This window comes from Bubalus bubalis, chromosome 3 (assembly GCF_019923935.1).
Source record: "Bubalus bubalis isolate 160015118507 breed Murrah chromosome 3, NDDB_SH_1, whole genome shotgun sequence".
In the NCBI taxonomy this organism is placed as follows: Eukaryota; Metazoa; Chordata; class Mammalia; order Artiodactyla; family Bovidae; genus Bubalus; species Bubalus bubalis.
The window spans coordinates 167773312-167791275 of NC_059159.1; the positions used below are offsets into that span (position 1 = coordinate 167773312).

The window sequence follows — 17964 nt, forward strand, 5'->3', positions numbered from 1 at the left end:
TCTCTCCAACTAAATTAGATCCCACTGTTAATTGATTTCCTGGAACACTGTATTTTTACTTCACAATACCTGCTACAAATTAAGTACTTAAGATTGCAGGCCACACACACACACATGCACACACACACACACTCTGTATCTAAACACCACAAAGTCTAAAGCCATTTTTATCTCATCTCCCATTGTGTTCCAAGTAACCAGCATGGTAGGTGGGACACTGCAGGTGCTCAAAAGCATGTGGCAGCTACACAGATGCACAGTTCAGGGGATTCACATTTTCATTCTGGTTCTATAAAATGGGGAGTGATGTGATATGTTGGATTAGAAGATAAGCCCAGGGCTGGGGAGTCAGTCAGATATACATCTGAATCCTTACTTTCCCTCTCACTAGATGGTGACCTTGAGACAGTCAGTTTACCTCTCTGTTATTGAGAATTTTCAACTGCAAAATGGAGGCCATGGTATCTCAAAGGGGTTTAATTGTGAAGTGGTAATTGTACTGTCCTGGCTCTTTAACTTCCCATCAGGGGGATGTGGGAAAGTCACTTAACATTGCCACTGCTTATCTGTATAAAGAGGATGATAACAGCCTCTACTTCACAGGGCCATGGTGAGGATGACATAAATCAGTGGATGGAAAGTGCTAGAATGCCCACAGCATATGCTAAATTAATGTTTGCGGCATCATTGTTACTAAAATACTTAGTAAGGAGCTTGACGCACAGTGTGTGTCAGGCGCTCAGTCATGTCCGACTCTGGGCGATTCCATGCACTGTAGCCCACCAGGCTCCACTGTCCATAAGCTTCTCCAGGCAGGAATACTGGAGTGGGTTGCCATTTCCTACTCCATGGCATACAGTATTTCTTAGTAAATAGTAGCTAGTATTACCACTCCTACAAGCAACAATTATTAACTATTTGGCAGGATGAGGATGATTCTGATGGTGATGTTTCTTACCAGTTCTGACTTCTCTTGACATGACCACAAATGATAGGTGAAGCTTTCTTTGTGATAATATCCTATTACATTTTTATGCAAAACTGTCTAAAAGTACATACATATTTTTTAAAAAGATAAACATTTCTTACATATGGGACAGTTTTCAGTTCTTCTCGTGCTATCATCTTATGGCTTTCAGATTTTGATGCATGAATAAATCCCACCGAAGGCCTCTCATCTCCAGAAACAACAGCCCCAGTTCCTTCAACTCTCCCAGGAAGACTTTCCCAATTAGACTGCATGTCTAATCTTCATATAATTTGGACAACCCAGTTGCTTTCCTGTTTATTCTCATATAGGAGCACTCTCATCTTTTAATTTCACATGTATGTCTGTATTTATTAACAAGGAAAGAGGTATTTGACATACCAATGAGAAAAAAATAGCAATTTCTAAACAGCTTTCCTGAGCATTGGCATGTTTGTGTGTTTGTGTACTCATTGACATACAGATCGAGAAAGAGAGAGGTGTTTTAAGAATGTTCAAGAAAATATTAATTCCGGCTATTTCTGGATGATGGGAATTTTATTTTCTACTTCATTAAATGTCTTTATTTTTGAACTGCCTGACTAGCCTACATAAGATACTTACTTTTTAATAGATGGGAAGATTAATTACATTAAAAATTCCATTAACTATACTTGTAGGATGATTTAAGATTGAAATTAAAATATGTGGAGAGTTAGAAAATGGGAGGATGGGGCAGATGAAGGCTTTGGTCAGTGGAAAAGGAACTCCAGAGAAGAGGGTTCGCCGACTTCTGGCACTTTGTGCAAAGGCACTTGTGAGTCTAGGAGATGCTGACCAGTGTACCAGACCTCTACCCCGTGTGCCCATGGCTCCCTCCCCCGCCCAGATTCTGGGTCAGCGACTTGACCAGTGAAGTGCAGGTGTCTGCCCCTTACCTAAACGTCATCTGGAAGACTTGGCCTTGGTTCACATGCTGGGTCCGGTTGTTGTAACCATGTAGCATCTCTCCAAAGAGGGTGTCATTGAACTTGGAGTCAGGCTTGAGGCACTTGGGGCCCTCGCAGACATCTGAGAGCATGAGGCAGGACTTTCCATCAGGAGCCAGCTTGTACTCCTCCACACAGCTGCATGATAAAACAAGGCCAAGAGTTAGCTTGCACGCTGGATGCCCCTATTGGGAGTGACCTAAAACCCTGGCCTCTTTTGCCTGCAAAACAGGTCACAGTTTAGGAATGGAAACAGCTATGCTGGCTGGAATCTATCTAGGGCACAGGTGTCTAGAGAGAAGCACATTAATCCTGCAAATTGGTAAATTCAAGGAAAGTCATTTGTGACACTTTGGAGGAGTCGAGGGGGACGCCAGAGAGCACATCCACACACAAAGCAAATTTAAAAACTGTTTTCCATGAACACACAAACCTTAAAAAGCATGACAGACCAATTTGCATGGAATTATCAACTAGTTTCTCATATCAGAATCTATTCCCAGTGCATCTGTCGGCCAAGGTTGAAGACTGTAGCAAAAACAAGGATTTCGTTGCCCTTGTTGAGCAAAGGTGATAGTTCCAGGACCATGGACAGCACACAGAGCAGCCGCCACAACTTCTGTTCAATTAGCAAAGTTAGCAGCTTTGCTGACTTCTAACTACCTAATCCTGACAGCAGAAGGGCCCTTGGCATGCCTTTGAAACCGAATGGGCATCTGAATAGGGTGTGGAAAAATATTTGCAATTTGGGGTGCTTATAGAATGGAAAATAAATCTCTTCGAGAGATAGGGGAAAACAGCAGAGTCCCTAGCTTATGAAAAAATCAAATGAGAAACTGAAATTCTTTGAGTATCTACCTACCCACGGTCCTTTTCTGGGCACCATGTGTAGGGTGAACATACTAAGATATACAAGAAAACAGGCTGCATGACTGAAGGTAGATTAAATAGGCATCTCTGTCCCTTGTGATGTGTGTGAAGCCAGGCAAGTCATTTTACTTCTTTGCTTTCTGGTTTCCTCATCTGTAAAAGGGGGTTAACACTGCTATCCTACATTACTTCACTAGGCTGCTGTGAGGTTCCATGACACGCTGACTGCATAAACAGAAATTGCAGTATACTTAACAAAATAATTACAGAGAGCATGTAATGGTGGTGATGGTGATATTTATTTATTGAGCATATGCTGTTAACTAGGCACTTTGTAAGTTTATTTTATCACCATGAAAAAGGTAGCATCATCATTCCTGCTTTACAGAGGAGCAAAATGAGGAGCCAAAAAATAAAGCAAGTCACACCATAAGTGCCAAAGGTGGCATTCAAAATCAGGTCTGTTCAGTAACAAAGTCATCCTTTTCTCTACTTGTCTTCCAAATCCAGTTGTTCCTATTTGCATGGCATGACCCTGGTTAGGCTGTGCTGGCATGACCCTGGTTAGGTTCTGCTGGTTGGAGGCAGCAGGAAGCAGACAGTCTCTTATCTGCCTTTCTTCCATGGGAGTGAAGATCTGTAGAATCTGACTGCAAAAAGACTCATGTGGGAGAAGGGAGAGACTTGGTTTGAGAAGGAAGTGTAGCCAGGATGCAGGAACCAGTGGCTGATGCTAGAGACACAGAACCCAGCTAAAGGCAGGAAGTAGACAGGCAGAGCTGAAAACACAATCCAAGATCACTCCATTTGAAAAGTCAGGAATATCTTGTATTTGACGCAAGCTGACACCCTGTCCTTGTTTTCCTCTAGCCCCTGGTGTATTGTATGGATATGTTGAGGGTCTTTCCACTGTTTACATGTTCCTGCACAAAGTACAGTGGAAAGTTCTTTGAAGGAGACCTGTTCTGGTACCTTGTTCAAGTCTCTCCTGTCTTCATTTTACATCTATTAACATATGCAACTCTCCCCTCATAAGGTTGCAGTACAGATAAAATGAGTTCTATAAACGTGCAGATATATGGTAAGGACTCAACAAAGTCTAGTTCCACACATTTATTCCAAAAAGTTCCTAGCAAATATGGGAAATGAGTTACTGGGTAGATCTCACCCTCCTCTCTCTCTTACACACACACATACACAGATGCAGCCGTGAGTAAACACATGGTTGTAAAAGGTTAGATATTATCAAAGTCTATAGAGTAAAACATAGAGGTTCTTAATTTCCCACGCCACACATATTCCTTTTCCAGTGGTCAACATTGTTAATAATTATATATTCTCATAGGGTATTCTCAATGTATTTAAAGATATACATAATACATATTGTATTTTTATAATAGAAAATACCCTCTGTTTATTTACTATATCATATATTTTGTTATATATATAACTTTTTCATAATAAACTCATAAACAGAATTACCCTATATGTTGTTGTGAGATACACATTTGCACCTAATATAATTTCTTGGAGATCTTTTCAAATCAGTATCCATATAGATCTATCTTTTTAAATAACTCTTTGGCATTGCACAGTATAAATGTACCATAATGATTTTACCAAAAGTTTATTGATAGACATTTTGTTTAATTTGTTTGTTAATGCTGTCATGATAAAGAATTTTATACATATATCACTACCCACCTTTGTGTTTCTATAAAACAGATTCTTAAAAGAGTAATTGCTGGGTCAATGTTTTATGAATTTTAAAACTTTGATAGATCTACTAAATGCCTATCTGTAGAGGCATGACCTACAACCCCATCATTGATGAATGAGAGAACCTGCTTGCCCACATCTTTCCTTTTCATTACTACCAATCTGGGATGGATACAGATAAGTCATTTTTGTTTGTGGATTTGCATTTTCCTGATTACTGGTGGATCTCACCATATTTTCATGTCATAGCTATTTGCATTTCTCATTCTGTACACTATCTATATATATGCCTTGACCCTTTTTCTACTGTGATACTCGTCTTTTTTTCTTATTGGCTTATACATGCTTGGCATATATTCTCAATAGTTATCTTTCACCTTCCACATATATTGAAATTTTCTTCCAGCCTGTACTTGTATTTTACTCTTGCTTTTGATGTCTTACAACCTCTTTATCCTGGTCTTTTATTGCTTTTGAATTTTGTGTGATGCTTAGGGAGCCACAAGGATGAAAAAACATTTTTCTCTATATTCTTCTAGTATTTATATACTTTTTCATCTTTGGTTATTTAATCTGTGTGGAATTTATTTTTGTGCATGGTGGGAGTGATTAGTTTAACTTAATTATTTTTTAAACGGGTAGATGACTATCTGAAGGAGCCATCCTTTCACTAAGTAGTTTTAAATGCCATTCTGTCATGTACCAAGTCCCTATGTGTACTGTGTATACATGGTTGGAAATTGTATTTAATTATCTGTATATTCTCATAATAATGCTGCACTATCTTAATTAATAGAGCTTTATGGCATGTTTTGAATGCAGCAAAGTAAGTCTTCTCTTCATAAACACTAATTTTCTCTTTCAAAATTTCCTCACTGTTCCTACTCATTTTTTCCCTTCAGATAAAATTTAGAGTTGGCTTCTCAAATTCCCATGTAAAACTTTACTGGAATTTTGTGTGGTTCCAAATTGAATTTGTAGACTACATGAGGTTATTCAGCCACTAAGTTCTTCCCAACTCTTTGCAACCTCATGAACTGCAGCTTGCCAGGCTTTCCTATCTTTCACTATTTCCCAGAGTTTGCTCAAACTGTCCATTGAGTCAGTAAGGTTATTCAACCATCTTGTCCTCTGTTGTCCCCTTCTCCTCCTGCCCTCAATCTTTCCCAGAATCAGGGTAGGGTCTTTTCCAGTGAGTCAGCTCTTCGCATGAGGTGGCCAAAATATTGGAGCTTCAACTTCAGCATCAGTCATTCCAATGAATATTCAGTGTTGATTTCCTTTAGATTAACTGGCTTGATCTCCTTGCAGTCCAAGGGACTCTCAAGAGTCTTCTTTAGCACCAGAGTTCAAAAGCATCAATTCTTCAGCACTGAGTCTTCTTTATGGTCCAACTCTCACATGCATATATGACAACTGGTAAAACCATAGCTTGACTATGTGGACTTTTGTCCACAAAGTGATGTCTTTGCTTTTTAATACACTGTCTAAGTTTATCATAGCTTTCCTTCCAAGGAGCAAGGATCTTTTAATTTCATGGCTGCAGTCACCATCCACAGTGATTTTGGAGCTGAAGAAAATAAAATCTATCACTGTTTTCATTTTGTCCTCTATTTGCCAAGAAGTGATGAAATCAGATGCCATGATCTTAGTTTTTTAATGTTGTGGTGAAGGGGCTTATGTAACTGAATGAAGCTATGAGCTATGCCATGCAGGGCCACTCAAAATGGATGGGTCATAGTGGAGACTTCTGATAAAATGTGGTCGACTAGGCGGGAATGGCAAATCGCTCCAGTATTCTTGCCACGAGAATCCCATGAACGGTACGAAAAGACTAAATGAGGGGACGTTGTTGATTTTTTTTTTCCTTTAGGATATGTGCATTGAGAGTTACCTCTGTACTAGACATCGTTGACAATCATGAGAGTTGATGTCTTATGTTCACCACACTGGATCCTCTTTGTGGAAATCCTGTGGACTATGCATCTAAGCTGCCCTTGCATTTGGGTTTAAGGGGCCATGTGCAGGGATTCCAAGAGATGGAGTCTGTATAGATGTGATATAAGCCTCTGTCAGACCCTGCCCTTACAAACACCCTGTGTGATTTTCAAGCCCTCTCTTCCCTAGCTATGGAAAGCTTGGAAAACATGTGTTTCAGATCCATACTGCAAGATGGAAGAAGGCTGCCTTAATTACAGTGGACCTCATGTCAACCAGAAATCAACTTTTGCGTGCAATCTTCTGGTTTGGGAGGCTTCATCTATTGCAGCAACATAGCAGGGCAAAGGCTACTAGAGTTTTGCCAAGAGAATGCACTGGTCATAGCAAACACCCTCTTCCAACAACACAAGCAAAGACTCTACACATGGACATCATCAGATGGTTAACACCAAAATCAGATTGATTATATTTTTGCAGCCAAAGATGGAGAAGCTCTATACAGTCAAGAAAAACAAGACTAGGAGCTGACCGTGGCTCAGATCATGAGCTCCTTATTGCCAAATTCAGACTTAAATTGAAGAAAGTAGGGAAAACCATTAGACTATTCAGGTATGACCTAAATCAAATCCCATATGATTATACAGTGGAAGTGAGAAATAGATTTAAGGGCCTAGATCTGATAGAGTACCTGATGAACTATGGACTGAGGTTCATGACATTGTACAGGAGACAGGGATCAAGACCATCCCCATGGAAAAGAAATGCAAAAAAGCAAAATGGCTGTCTGGGGAGGACTTACAAATAGCTGTGAAAAGAAGAGAAGCGAAAAGCAAAGGAGAAAAGGAAAGATATAAGCATCTGAATGCAAAGTTCCAAAGAAGAGCAAGGAGAGATAAGAAAGCCTTCCTCAGTGATCAATGCAAAGAAATAGAGAAAAACAGCAGAATGGGGAAGACTAGAGATCTCTTCAAGAAAAATTAGAGATACCAAGGGAACATTTCATGCAAAGATGGACTCGATAAAGGACAGAAATGGTATGGACCTAACAGAAGCAGAAGATATTAAGAAGAGGTGGCAGGAATACACAGAAGAACTGTACAAAAAAGATCTTCATGACCAAGATAATCATGATGATGTGATCACTCACCTAGAGCCAGACATCCTGGAATGTGAAGTAAGTGAGCCTTAGAAAGCATCACTATGAACAAAGCTAGTGGAGGTGATGGAATTCCAGTGGAGCTCTTTCAAATCCTGAAAGATGATGCTGTGAAAGTGCTGCACTCAATATGCCAGCAAATTTGGAAAACTCAGCAGTGGCCACAGGACTGGAAAAGGTCAGTTTTCATTCCAATCCCAAAGAAAGGCAATGCCAAAGAATGCTCTAACTACCACACAATTGCACTCATCTCACATGCTAGTAAAGTAATGCTCAAAATTCTCCAAGCCAGGCTTCAGCAATACACGAACCATGAACTTCCAGATGTTCAAGCTGGTTTTAGAAAAGGCAGAGGAACCAGAGATCAAATTGCCAACATCCGCTGGATCATGGAAAAAGCAAGAGAGTTTCAGAAAAACATCTATTTCTGCTTTATTGACTATGCCAAAGCCTTTGTGTGGATCACAATAAACTGTGGAAAATTCTGAAAGAGATGGGAATACCAGACCACCTGACCTGCCTTTTGAGAAACCTATATGCAGGTCAGGAAGCAACAGTTAGAACTGGACATGTAACAACAGACTGGTTCCAAATAGGAAAAGGAGTACGTCAAGGCTGTATATTGTCACCCTGCTTATCTAACTTCTATGCAGAGTACATGATGAGAAACACTGGGCTGGATGAAGCACAAGCTGGAATCAAGATTGCCAGGAGAAATATCAATAAGCTCAGATATGCAGGTGACACCACACTTATGGCAGAAAGTGAAGAGGAACTCAAAAGCCTCTTGATGAAAGTGAAAGTGGAGAGTGAAAAAGTTGGCTTAAAGCTCAACATTCAGAAAGCAAAGATCATGACATCTGGTCCCATCACTTAATGGGAAACAGATGGGGAAACAGTGGAAACAGTGGCAGACTTTATTTTTTGGGGCTCCCAAATCACTGCAGATGGTGACTGCAGCCATGAAATTAAAAGACGCTTACTCCTTGGAAGGAAAGTTATGACCAACCTAGATAGCAAAGTCAAAAGCAGAGACATTACTTTGCCAACAAAGGTCCGTCTAGTCAAGGCTATGGTTTTTCCAGTGGTCATGTATGGATGTGAGAGTTGGACTGTGAAGAAAGCTGAGCGCCGAAGAATTGATGCTTTTGAACTGTGGTGTTGGAGAAGACTCTTGAGAGTCCCTTGGACTGCAAGGAGATCCAACCAGTCCATTCTGAAGGAGATCAGCCCTGGGATTTCTTTGGAAGAAATGATGCTAAAGCTGAAACTCCAGTACTCTGGCCACCTCATACGAAGAGTTGACTCATTGGAAAAGACTGATGCTGCGGGGGATTGAGGGTTGGCAAAACTAATACAGTTATGTAAAGTTTAAAAATAAAATAAAATTTAAAAATAAATAAAATAAAATGAAAAAAAAAAAAGAAAAGGGGATGACAGAGGATGAGATGGCTGGATGGTATCACTGACTCGACGGATGTGAGTTTGAGTGAACTCAGGGAGTTGGGGATGGACAAGGAGGCCTGCTGTGCTGCGATTCATGGGGTCGCAAAGAGTGGGACACGACTGAACGACTGAACTGAGCATATCTTATCCTCATTGACTGCTGCAGCAGCTTTACAGTTGGGAGTCTTCTGATTCAGAAACATAGCTGGCGTTTCCATTTAGCAAATGTTATTTAAAAATCTTCACTGAAGTTTTAGACTTTTAGTCATAAAAGTTTTGCACAAGATCTGTTGTTCAGTCGCCAAGTTACATCCAACTCTTGCGGCACTGTGGACCATAGCACGCCAGGCTTCCCTGCCCTTCACCATCTCCCAGAGTTTGCTCAAACTCATGTCCATTCAGTCAGTGATGCCATCCAACCATCTCATCCTCTGTCATCCCCTTTTCCTTCCGCCTTCAACCTTTCCCAGCATCAGGGTCTTTTCCAGTAAGTCAGCTGTTCACATCAGGTGGCCAAAGGATTGGAGCTTCAGCTTCAGCATTAGTCCATCCAATGGATATTCAGGGTTGATTTCCTTTAGGATTGACTGGTTTGATCTCCTTGCTGTCTAAGGGACTCTCAAGAGTCTTCTCTAGCACCACAGTTTGAAAGCATCAATTTTTTGGTGCTTAGCCTTCTTGATGGTCCAACTGTCACATCTGTACATGACTACTGAAAAACTCATAGCTTTGACTGTACTGTCTTTGGTCAGCAAAGTAAGATTTATTCATAAGCATTTATGCAATGCCTTAATGTGGAGAAGTTATAAGCAGGTATTTTGGATCCAGACTACCACAGTCCGAATCCAGATTCCACCATTTTATTGGCTGTGTGACCTTGGAAAAAATGCTTAACTTGTCTGTACTTCCTCTGCTTGCCTATGAAGAAGTTTGCACCGCACAGAGGCACCATGAGGATTAAATGAGCTGTGTCTGAGATACAGCGTGCCCACGCATATAGTAGAAGGATGGCTTCTGTTATTACAGTCTTTTCCACTTGAGGAATAGGACCAGTTTTTCATGTATTGTTTCCCTTATATTTTCTAGTTAGTTATTGCTGATATCAAGCAAAGTTATTACTGATTTTTGAAAGCTGATTTTTCATACTACCACATAAGAAGCCCATCAGTTCTAATACATCAACCAGATTTTTCTAGATGAATGAGTATATATTTGCCAAGTTTGGGTATTCAGATTATGCTAGCATTATGGAATAAATTAGAAAACTGTCTTTTTTTTTTTATCTTCTGTCTCTGGATTTGGTTTACATAAAATAGAGGTTATCCATTCCTTGATGATTTGATAAGACCTGCCTTTAAAGTACCCTGGGCTTGATGTTGTCTTTTCAATTGCAGACATTTAGCTCTCTTATCATTTTATTTTATGTTATTTGGCTATTTAGATGTTCTACTGCATCATGATTCAAACTAGGTAATTTATATTTTCTAAGGAAATAATGCATTTCATCAAGACTTTCAAATGTATTGGCATAAAGTTACACACAGTATTCTCATTAAAGTTGTTTTATCTTCTGTGCTTCTATGGTTATGTCCCTCGCTCATTACTAATGTCTTTATTTGTGCTCTCTCCTTTGAACAAGCGTTTGCCTTTTATGGGCAAGCCTCCTTTTTTTTTTTCCCCCCTCTATTTATTTCAGCCTTTATTTGTATTAATTCCTTCCTGCTGCTTTCTTCGAGTCTGTTTTATAATTCTTTTTCTGGCTTCTGGAGTTGAGTGCTTCATTTTTTTCTTTTCAGTCTTTCTTGCTTCTTAGTGAATGCTGTGGAGCTTCTGGCTACTGCTCTTCCTCTATTCCATGGGTTTGATATGAAGCCTTCCAGCTCCTCCTTGTTTCCAAAGAGGTGATAATTTGAGTATGAGTTTTTTCCTTACCTAGGCGTAAAAATTTAGAAGGTTGCTTTTTGTAATTCCCATATATATATAGATATATAGATTTGTATGCTAGATAGATTATGCTGCTAAGTCACTTCAGTCATGTCCGACTCTGTGCAACCCCATAAATAGCAGCCCACCAGGCTCCCCCATCCCTGGGATTCTCCAGGCAAGAACACTGGAGTGAGTTGCCATTTCCTTCTCCAATGCGTGAAGGTGAAAAGTGAAAGTGAAGTCGTTCAGTCATATCCGACTCTTAGTGACCCCATGGACTGCAGCCCACCAGGCTCCTCCATCCATGGGATTTTCCAGGCAAGAGTACTGGAGTGGGGTGCCATTGCCTTCTCCAAGATAGATTATAGCTAATATCTAACATTATTGCATTCTCATCTGAGAATGGCTTCTCTGGTGGTTCAAATGGTAAAGATCTGCCCGCAATGCAGGAGACCTGGGTTTGATCGCTGAGTCAGGAAGATCCCCTGGGGAAGGGAATGGCTACGCACTCTAGTATTCTTGCCTGGAGAATTCCATAGACAGAGGAGTCTGGCAGGCTACAGTCCATGGGGTCACAAAGAGTCAGAAATGACTGACTGACTAACACTTTCACTTTCAATCTGAGAATATAGCTTGTATAATTTCTACTTTGGTGAATCTACTGAAATTCCAAGCCCCCTTACCTAAAGGTGGCACAAGGTGTCAAATTCAGATTTTGGATCTAATTAAAGCTATGGTCAAATAGAGGTTGTACCACTTCCCAGCAGAATGACCCCGATCAAGTCTGTTAAACTACTCTAGGCCTCAGTAATATAATCTATTAAATGGGGATAACAATGATCTTTATCGTAGGGCTGATGTGAGAATTACAGAAAACTTACATAAAGGATAAAATAATATCCATTATGTAGTTCCTAATTAATGTATCAGCTGCTGTGATGTTAACGATAAGCGTTACTGTGATTATGCTAGTATTATCTCTGACTGCTTCTTGATCTATTAGCCCATTTAGATTTCTATGACAATGTGCATTTATTTCCTGTGGTTTTCAGATGTTAGCTGCTGGCTTCCATCTAAATTCAGATTTCCTAAAGCCAACAGAATTGCCTTTCTTTGATTCACTTTTTTTTTTTTTTTGCCGCAAACTACATAATTGGGAAATTCTTTGCTCCATTCATTGGAAATGAATTATACATATAAACATGCATTATGCATATATTTTGAATATTTAACTTTATATATTTATCCAAGCACAAGTATTACATATAATGAGCTAAATATATGCATCATATATGCACATATATGTAGATATATGTGTATATGTATGAACATGCACACATATGCATATGCAAAGCTCACTTCTGCATTCATGATTACACAGTCTAGTGAAATATTTTTTCTGTGTATAACTGTATTTTCTCCTTATTGCAAAGTGTAGTAGATGGAGAAATGGTCCCCGCAAAATATCTACATCCTAATCCCCAGAATCCATGAAATGCTACCTTACATGGTAAAAGGAATTTTGCAAATGTGATTAGGTTAAGAATTTTCATATGAGATGGTTATTCTGGATTATCTGAGTGGGCTTAATGTAATCATCATTATCATTAAGTCACTAAGTCATGTCCTATCCTTTGTTGCTTCATGGACTGAAGCCTGCCAGGTTCCTCTGTCCATGGGATTTACCAGGCAAGAATATCAAATTGGGTTGCCATTTCCCTTCTCCAGGAGGCCTTCCTGACTCAGGGATCAAACCCAAGTTTCCTGCACTGGCAGGCAGATTCTTTACCACTGAGGCATGAATCAGAAGGGTCCTTATAGGAGAATATGACGCAGAGAAGAGCATCGGGGGCAGAGAAGGAGATACAACTTGATAGCAAAAGAAAGAAGAAAGATAAACAGACAGACACAGAGACTATGCCTCTGGCTTCAAAGTCCTGTTGATGTCTAGATTTCAGAAATTCTCCCTTCCAGAACTGCAAAAAATAAATCTATATTGTCTTAGATTAGTTAAATCTATATTGTCAAGATTTCCAGGAGAAATATCAATAACCTCTGATACACAGATGATACCACACTTATGACAAAAAGAAAAGAACTAAAGAGCCTCTTGATGAACGTGAAAGGGGAGAGTGAAAAAGTTGGCTTAAAACTCAACATTCAGAAAATTAAGATCATGGCATCTGGGCCCATCACTTCATGCAAATAATGGGGAAACAATGGAAACAGTTAACCGATTTTATTATTCTGGGGCTCCAAAATCACTGCAGATGATGACTGTAGCCATGAAATTAAAAGACTCTTGCTCCTTGGAAGGAAAGTTATGACCAACTTAGACAGTAAAAAACAGAGACATTACTTTGCCAACAAAGGTCCATCTAGTCAAAGCTATGGTTTTTCCAGTGGTCATGTATGGATGTGAGAGTTGGACTATAAACAAAGCTGAGCACCAAAGAACTGATGCTTTTGAACTGTGGTGGTGGAGAAGACTCTTGAGAGTCCCTTGGACTGCAAGGAGGTTAAACCAGTCAATCCTAAAGAAAATCAGTCCTGAATATTCATTGGAAGGACTGATGTTGAAGCTGAAGCTCGAATACTTTGGCCACCTGATGAAAAAAGCTGATTCATTTGAAAAGACTCTGATGCTGGGAAAGATTGAAGGTGGGAGGAGAAGGGGATGACAGAGGATGAGATGGCTGGATGGCATTACCAACTTGATGGACATGAGTTTGAGTAAACTCCTGGAGTTGGTGATGGACAGAGAAGCCTGGTGTGCTACAGTCCATGGGGTCGCAGAGTTGGACACAAATTCTCCAAGCCAGGCTTCAGCAATATGTGAACCGTGAACTTCCAGATGTTCAAGCTGGTTTTAGAAAAGGCAGAGGAACCAGAGATCAAATTGCCAACATCCGCTGGATCATGGAAAAGGCAAGAGAGTTCCAGAAAAGCATCTATTTCTGCTTTATTGACTCTGCCAAAGCCTTTGACTGTGTGAATCACAATAAACTGTGTTAAATTCTGAAAGAGATGGGAATACCAGACCACCTGATCTGCCTCTTGAGAAATTTGTATGCAGGTCAGGAAGCAACAGTTAGAACTGGACATGGAACAACAGACTGGTTCCAAATAGGAAAAGGAGTTCGTCAAGGCTGTATATTGTCACCCTGTTTATTTAACTTATATGCAGAGTACATCATGAGAAATGCTGGACTGGAAGAAGCACAAACGGGAATCAAGATTGCTGGGAGAAATATCAATAAGCTCAGATATGCAGATGATACCATCCTTATGGCAGAAAGTGAAGAGGAACTAAAAAGCCTCTTGATGAAAGAGACAGTGGAGAGTGAAAAAGTTGGGTTAAAGCTCAACATTCAGAAAATGAAGATCATGGCATCCAGTCCCATCACTTCATGGGAAATAGATGGGGAAACAGTGGAAACAGTGTCAGACTTTATTTTTTTCGGCTCCAAAATCACTACAGATGGTGACTGCAGCCATGAAATTAAAAGACGCTTACTCCTTGGAAGGAAAGTTATGACCAACCTAGATAGCATATTCAAAAGCAGAGACATTACTTTGCCGACAAAGGTTCATCTAGTCAAGGCTATGGTTTTTCCTGTGGTCATGTATGGATGTGAGAGTTGGACTGTGAAGAAGGCTGAGCGCCGAAGAATTGATGCTTTTGAACTGTGGTGTTGGAGAAGACTCTTGAGAGTCCCTTGGACTGCAAGGAGATCCAACCAGTCCATTCTAAAGGAGATCAGCCCTGGGATTTCTTTGGAAGGAATGATGCTAAAGCTGAAACTCCAGTACTTTGGCCACCTCATGCGAAGAGTTGACTCATTGGAAAAGACTCTGATGCTGGGAGGGATCGGGGGCAAGAGGAGAAGGGGATGACAGAGGATGGGATGGCTAGATGGCATCACTGACTCGATGGACGTGAGTCTCAGTGAACTCCGGGAGTTGGTGATGGACAGGGAGGCCTGGCGTGCTGCGATTCATGGGGTTGCAAAGAGTCAGACACGACTGAGCAACTGATCTGATCTGATCTGAGCAACTGAACTGAACTGATATTGTGTGACAGTGTGTGTGTGGTAATGAATTGCAGAAGCACTAGGAAACTAATACACAACCCTCATAGGGAGGTGGTGCTCCCATTTTCAGACGAGAGAATTGAAGTTTAGAAAAGTAAAGTAACTTGCCCATGGAGATATACCTTGTCAATAGTCATGTTAGGAATCAAACCTGGAGTTCATATTTCAAGAAGTGTGTATATGAATGTGTGTGTGAGAGCATATGTTTGTGAGTGAGTGTGTGTGAGTGTGTATGTGAGTGTGTGAGTGAGTGTGTGTGTGTGTGAGTGTGAGTGAGTGTGTGTGCATGTGAGTGAGTGTGTGTGAGTGTGTATCACTTCAGTCATGTTACAACTGTAGGTGCATGGTATTTTCCTTTTGCCTGGGGCCGGGAAAAGACTGGCCTAGCAGGAGAGGAAGGAAGGAAGATAAAAGGCCAGGGTTCACTTATTAATAGTAAGACCCTTAGAGATGTAGGGAGAGAGAGCGAGAACAAGAATGGAACTCGGAAAGGCAAATGATACTTTGAATTTTAAAACATCAGCAGCTCTCTCCCCCAAGCCACCTCCGGGCACAGGATGATTTATGCAAAGGTCTATTTAGTTGTTGGTTTCTGTTTTTTTTTTTTTTAAATCTTATTTTTGTACCATGCAACATAATTATACAGCTCCTTTAGAACATTCTGTCGTCTGGGAGATTTTCTTACAGAAATTCTAAAGAGTGTAGGCTCACAGGAAACCAGCCAAGATCCTCATGAAACTATATTTACACATATGCCAAAATGAAAGACATAAAATAAGTACAAAGATACAAACTGGGCGTTTTAGCTGAAGGCGATGAACGTGCTACCCTGAACACACCCATCACGTTATAGAGAACGCTAGAACTGGATGGGGCTTCCGAGAGTGTACCATGAAATCTGGTATGTGTTTAGCCAAGAGCATGCTTTATTGAACCCTTTCAGCAATGTCGTGAGATGGGTACTTTCATTCCAACATTGCCACTAGGGACCCTGAGGCTTGGCATTTTAAATTCCTTGACCAAGATCACACGAGCACTTTGGAAAAGCCAGGATGTGGCCTTGGATCTTCCTCCTTCAAATCTAGGGCTATTCCACTTTAGCACAAATGACAGCTTCCAAACTGCTTGTTTTGGGGAAAAAAGGGAAGCTAGGCCTGAAAAGAAATGGCGTTTATACAAATTCTTAAGGCATTCACACAAATGGCATTCATACAGATTCTCTTATTTATTCATGTATTTACCTGCTCATTCATTCATTTCTTAATGGCTTACAGAATTAATAAAATCATGTATTGAAACCACAGACTAGAAACTTTTTTAATAGGGAAGGGAAACAAATCCCAGGGTAGGGCGAAAGAATACAATTAAGAGTAAGAAGATGGCCTTCATTTCCCCTCCAGGGAATCCTCCCAACCCAGGGACTGAGCCCCTGTCTCCTGACTCTCCTGCATTGGCAGGCAGATTCTTTACCACTAGTGCCACTCGGGAAGCTCAAATTATATCTAAACACATGTAATATATTCCGATCAGAATAGAGCAGCTGGGGACATCTATCCTGATGCCGCCTCCTCGCTGGCAGCGAGACCATTCCCGGCCTCAGGTTGCCCCTCCAAATGATCTGAGAAACACGGAAGCTTCAAACATGTGGATGGCATTGCTCACCACCTCTTATACAGGTATATATAGGATACACCTCTCTTTGCAAATTATGTCAGGAAAACGAGTGTATCCTCTGGAAAATGACACAAAGCAAACCATACCCTCCCCCCATCCCACCCCCCAAACAAAACAAAACAAAACAAAAAAAAACACAAACTTCCTGCTCTCAAACCAGTGCAGTTCTATAATCCACCATGTTTTGTTTGTTTTCTCCTGTTCACTTTGGTAACTAGGACAAACCAGAGCTAAACTGATCTCACGTTGAGGAACCTTCCCCTTCCAGGTTCCTGAAATCATTTTCTCCCTTTCCCTTTCTCTCCTTACAAACGCCTCTGGTCTGTCCTATGTGTATCCATCTTTTATAGGTTGGATTTTTGTGGATAATATTACATTCTCTTGGAAGAATGCATGGTATACACTGTAAACACACACATACAAATGAAACAAACTTGGTTGCTAGGTAACTTGAGTACGTCTTTAGAGAGAAGAAGTGCTTCCTCACCCATAAAATTCATTCTGCGTTCTTCATCGCAGTAGCCAATGACCTTCTCAACCATCTCAAATCCACCTGCTTCTCTTAGCATGCTGGACCCTGTGGTCTGCCCCGATCAATCGGGACCAAGTGAGGCTCAAACACCAGGCCCCAGAGTCCACTTTGCCCCTGGTGGGCAAGGACTTGTACTCGATGCTTCTTTGCATTCTCAGCATCCCAACCACCAAGCACAGAGTCAAGGCATGAAATGTTAGTAGAAGAATTCTCTACTTCAACAGTGATGGCTTTGAACTGGTCCTGGAATGGGCAGTGTGGACTGACAATGAGGACATGCAGCTGGTTAAGACTTGGTCTCTGCTCATGAGGGATGCACGGCACGCCAGGGGCCAGACTGAAGAGCAGGCACGTCAACAGAGTGATGTGGCTGCAACTCGGAGGGGCATGGGACCTGCGTGACCCCAGAGAAAGGCCATTTCACTTAGCTTTGAGGAGTTAGGCCTGACCAGGGGCTACAACCAGGACAGAAAGTCAGAGGTCCAATCTGCGAGAGGCATCAAGATGTCACTGGAATAAATTAGAATTGGAGACAAAATGTCAGTGGCCCTTCCTTGGTAAGAGGGCCCTATGGGAAGAAAAGAAAAGAAAAAAAAAATATATATATATATAAAAGACAAGAAAAACAGTCCTTTCTATGTGTGCCCTAA

The 17964-nt window shown here is 40.8% G+C and overlaps 1 protein-coding gene across 12 annotated transcripts in view; it reads right to left on the reverse strand.

The window, feature by feature from the left end:
- ASTN2 (astrotactin 2) overlaps positions 1-17964 on the reverse strand; it is a 1030196-nt gene that overhangs the window by 353504 nt on the left and 658728 nt on the right. For all 12 annotated transcript variants that reach the window (XM_045165169.1, XM_045165168.1, XM_045165167.1 and 9 more), the window contains one exon: positions 1906-2094. In XM_045165169.1, the coding sequence (XP_045021104.1) occupies positions 1906-2094 (189 nt within the window). The remainder of the gene's footprint in view (positions 1-1905; positions 2095-17964) is intronic.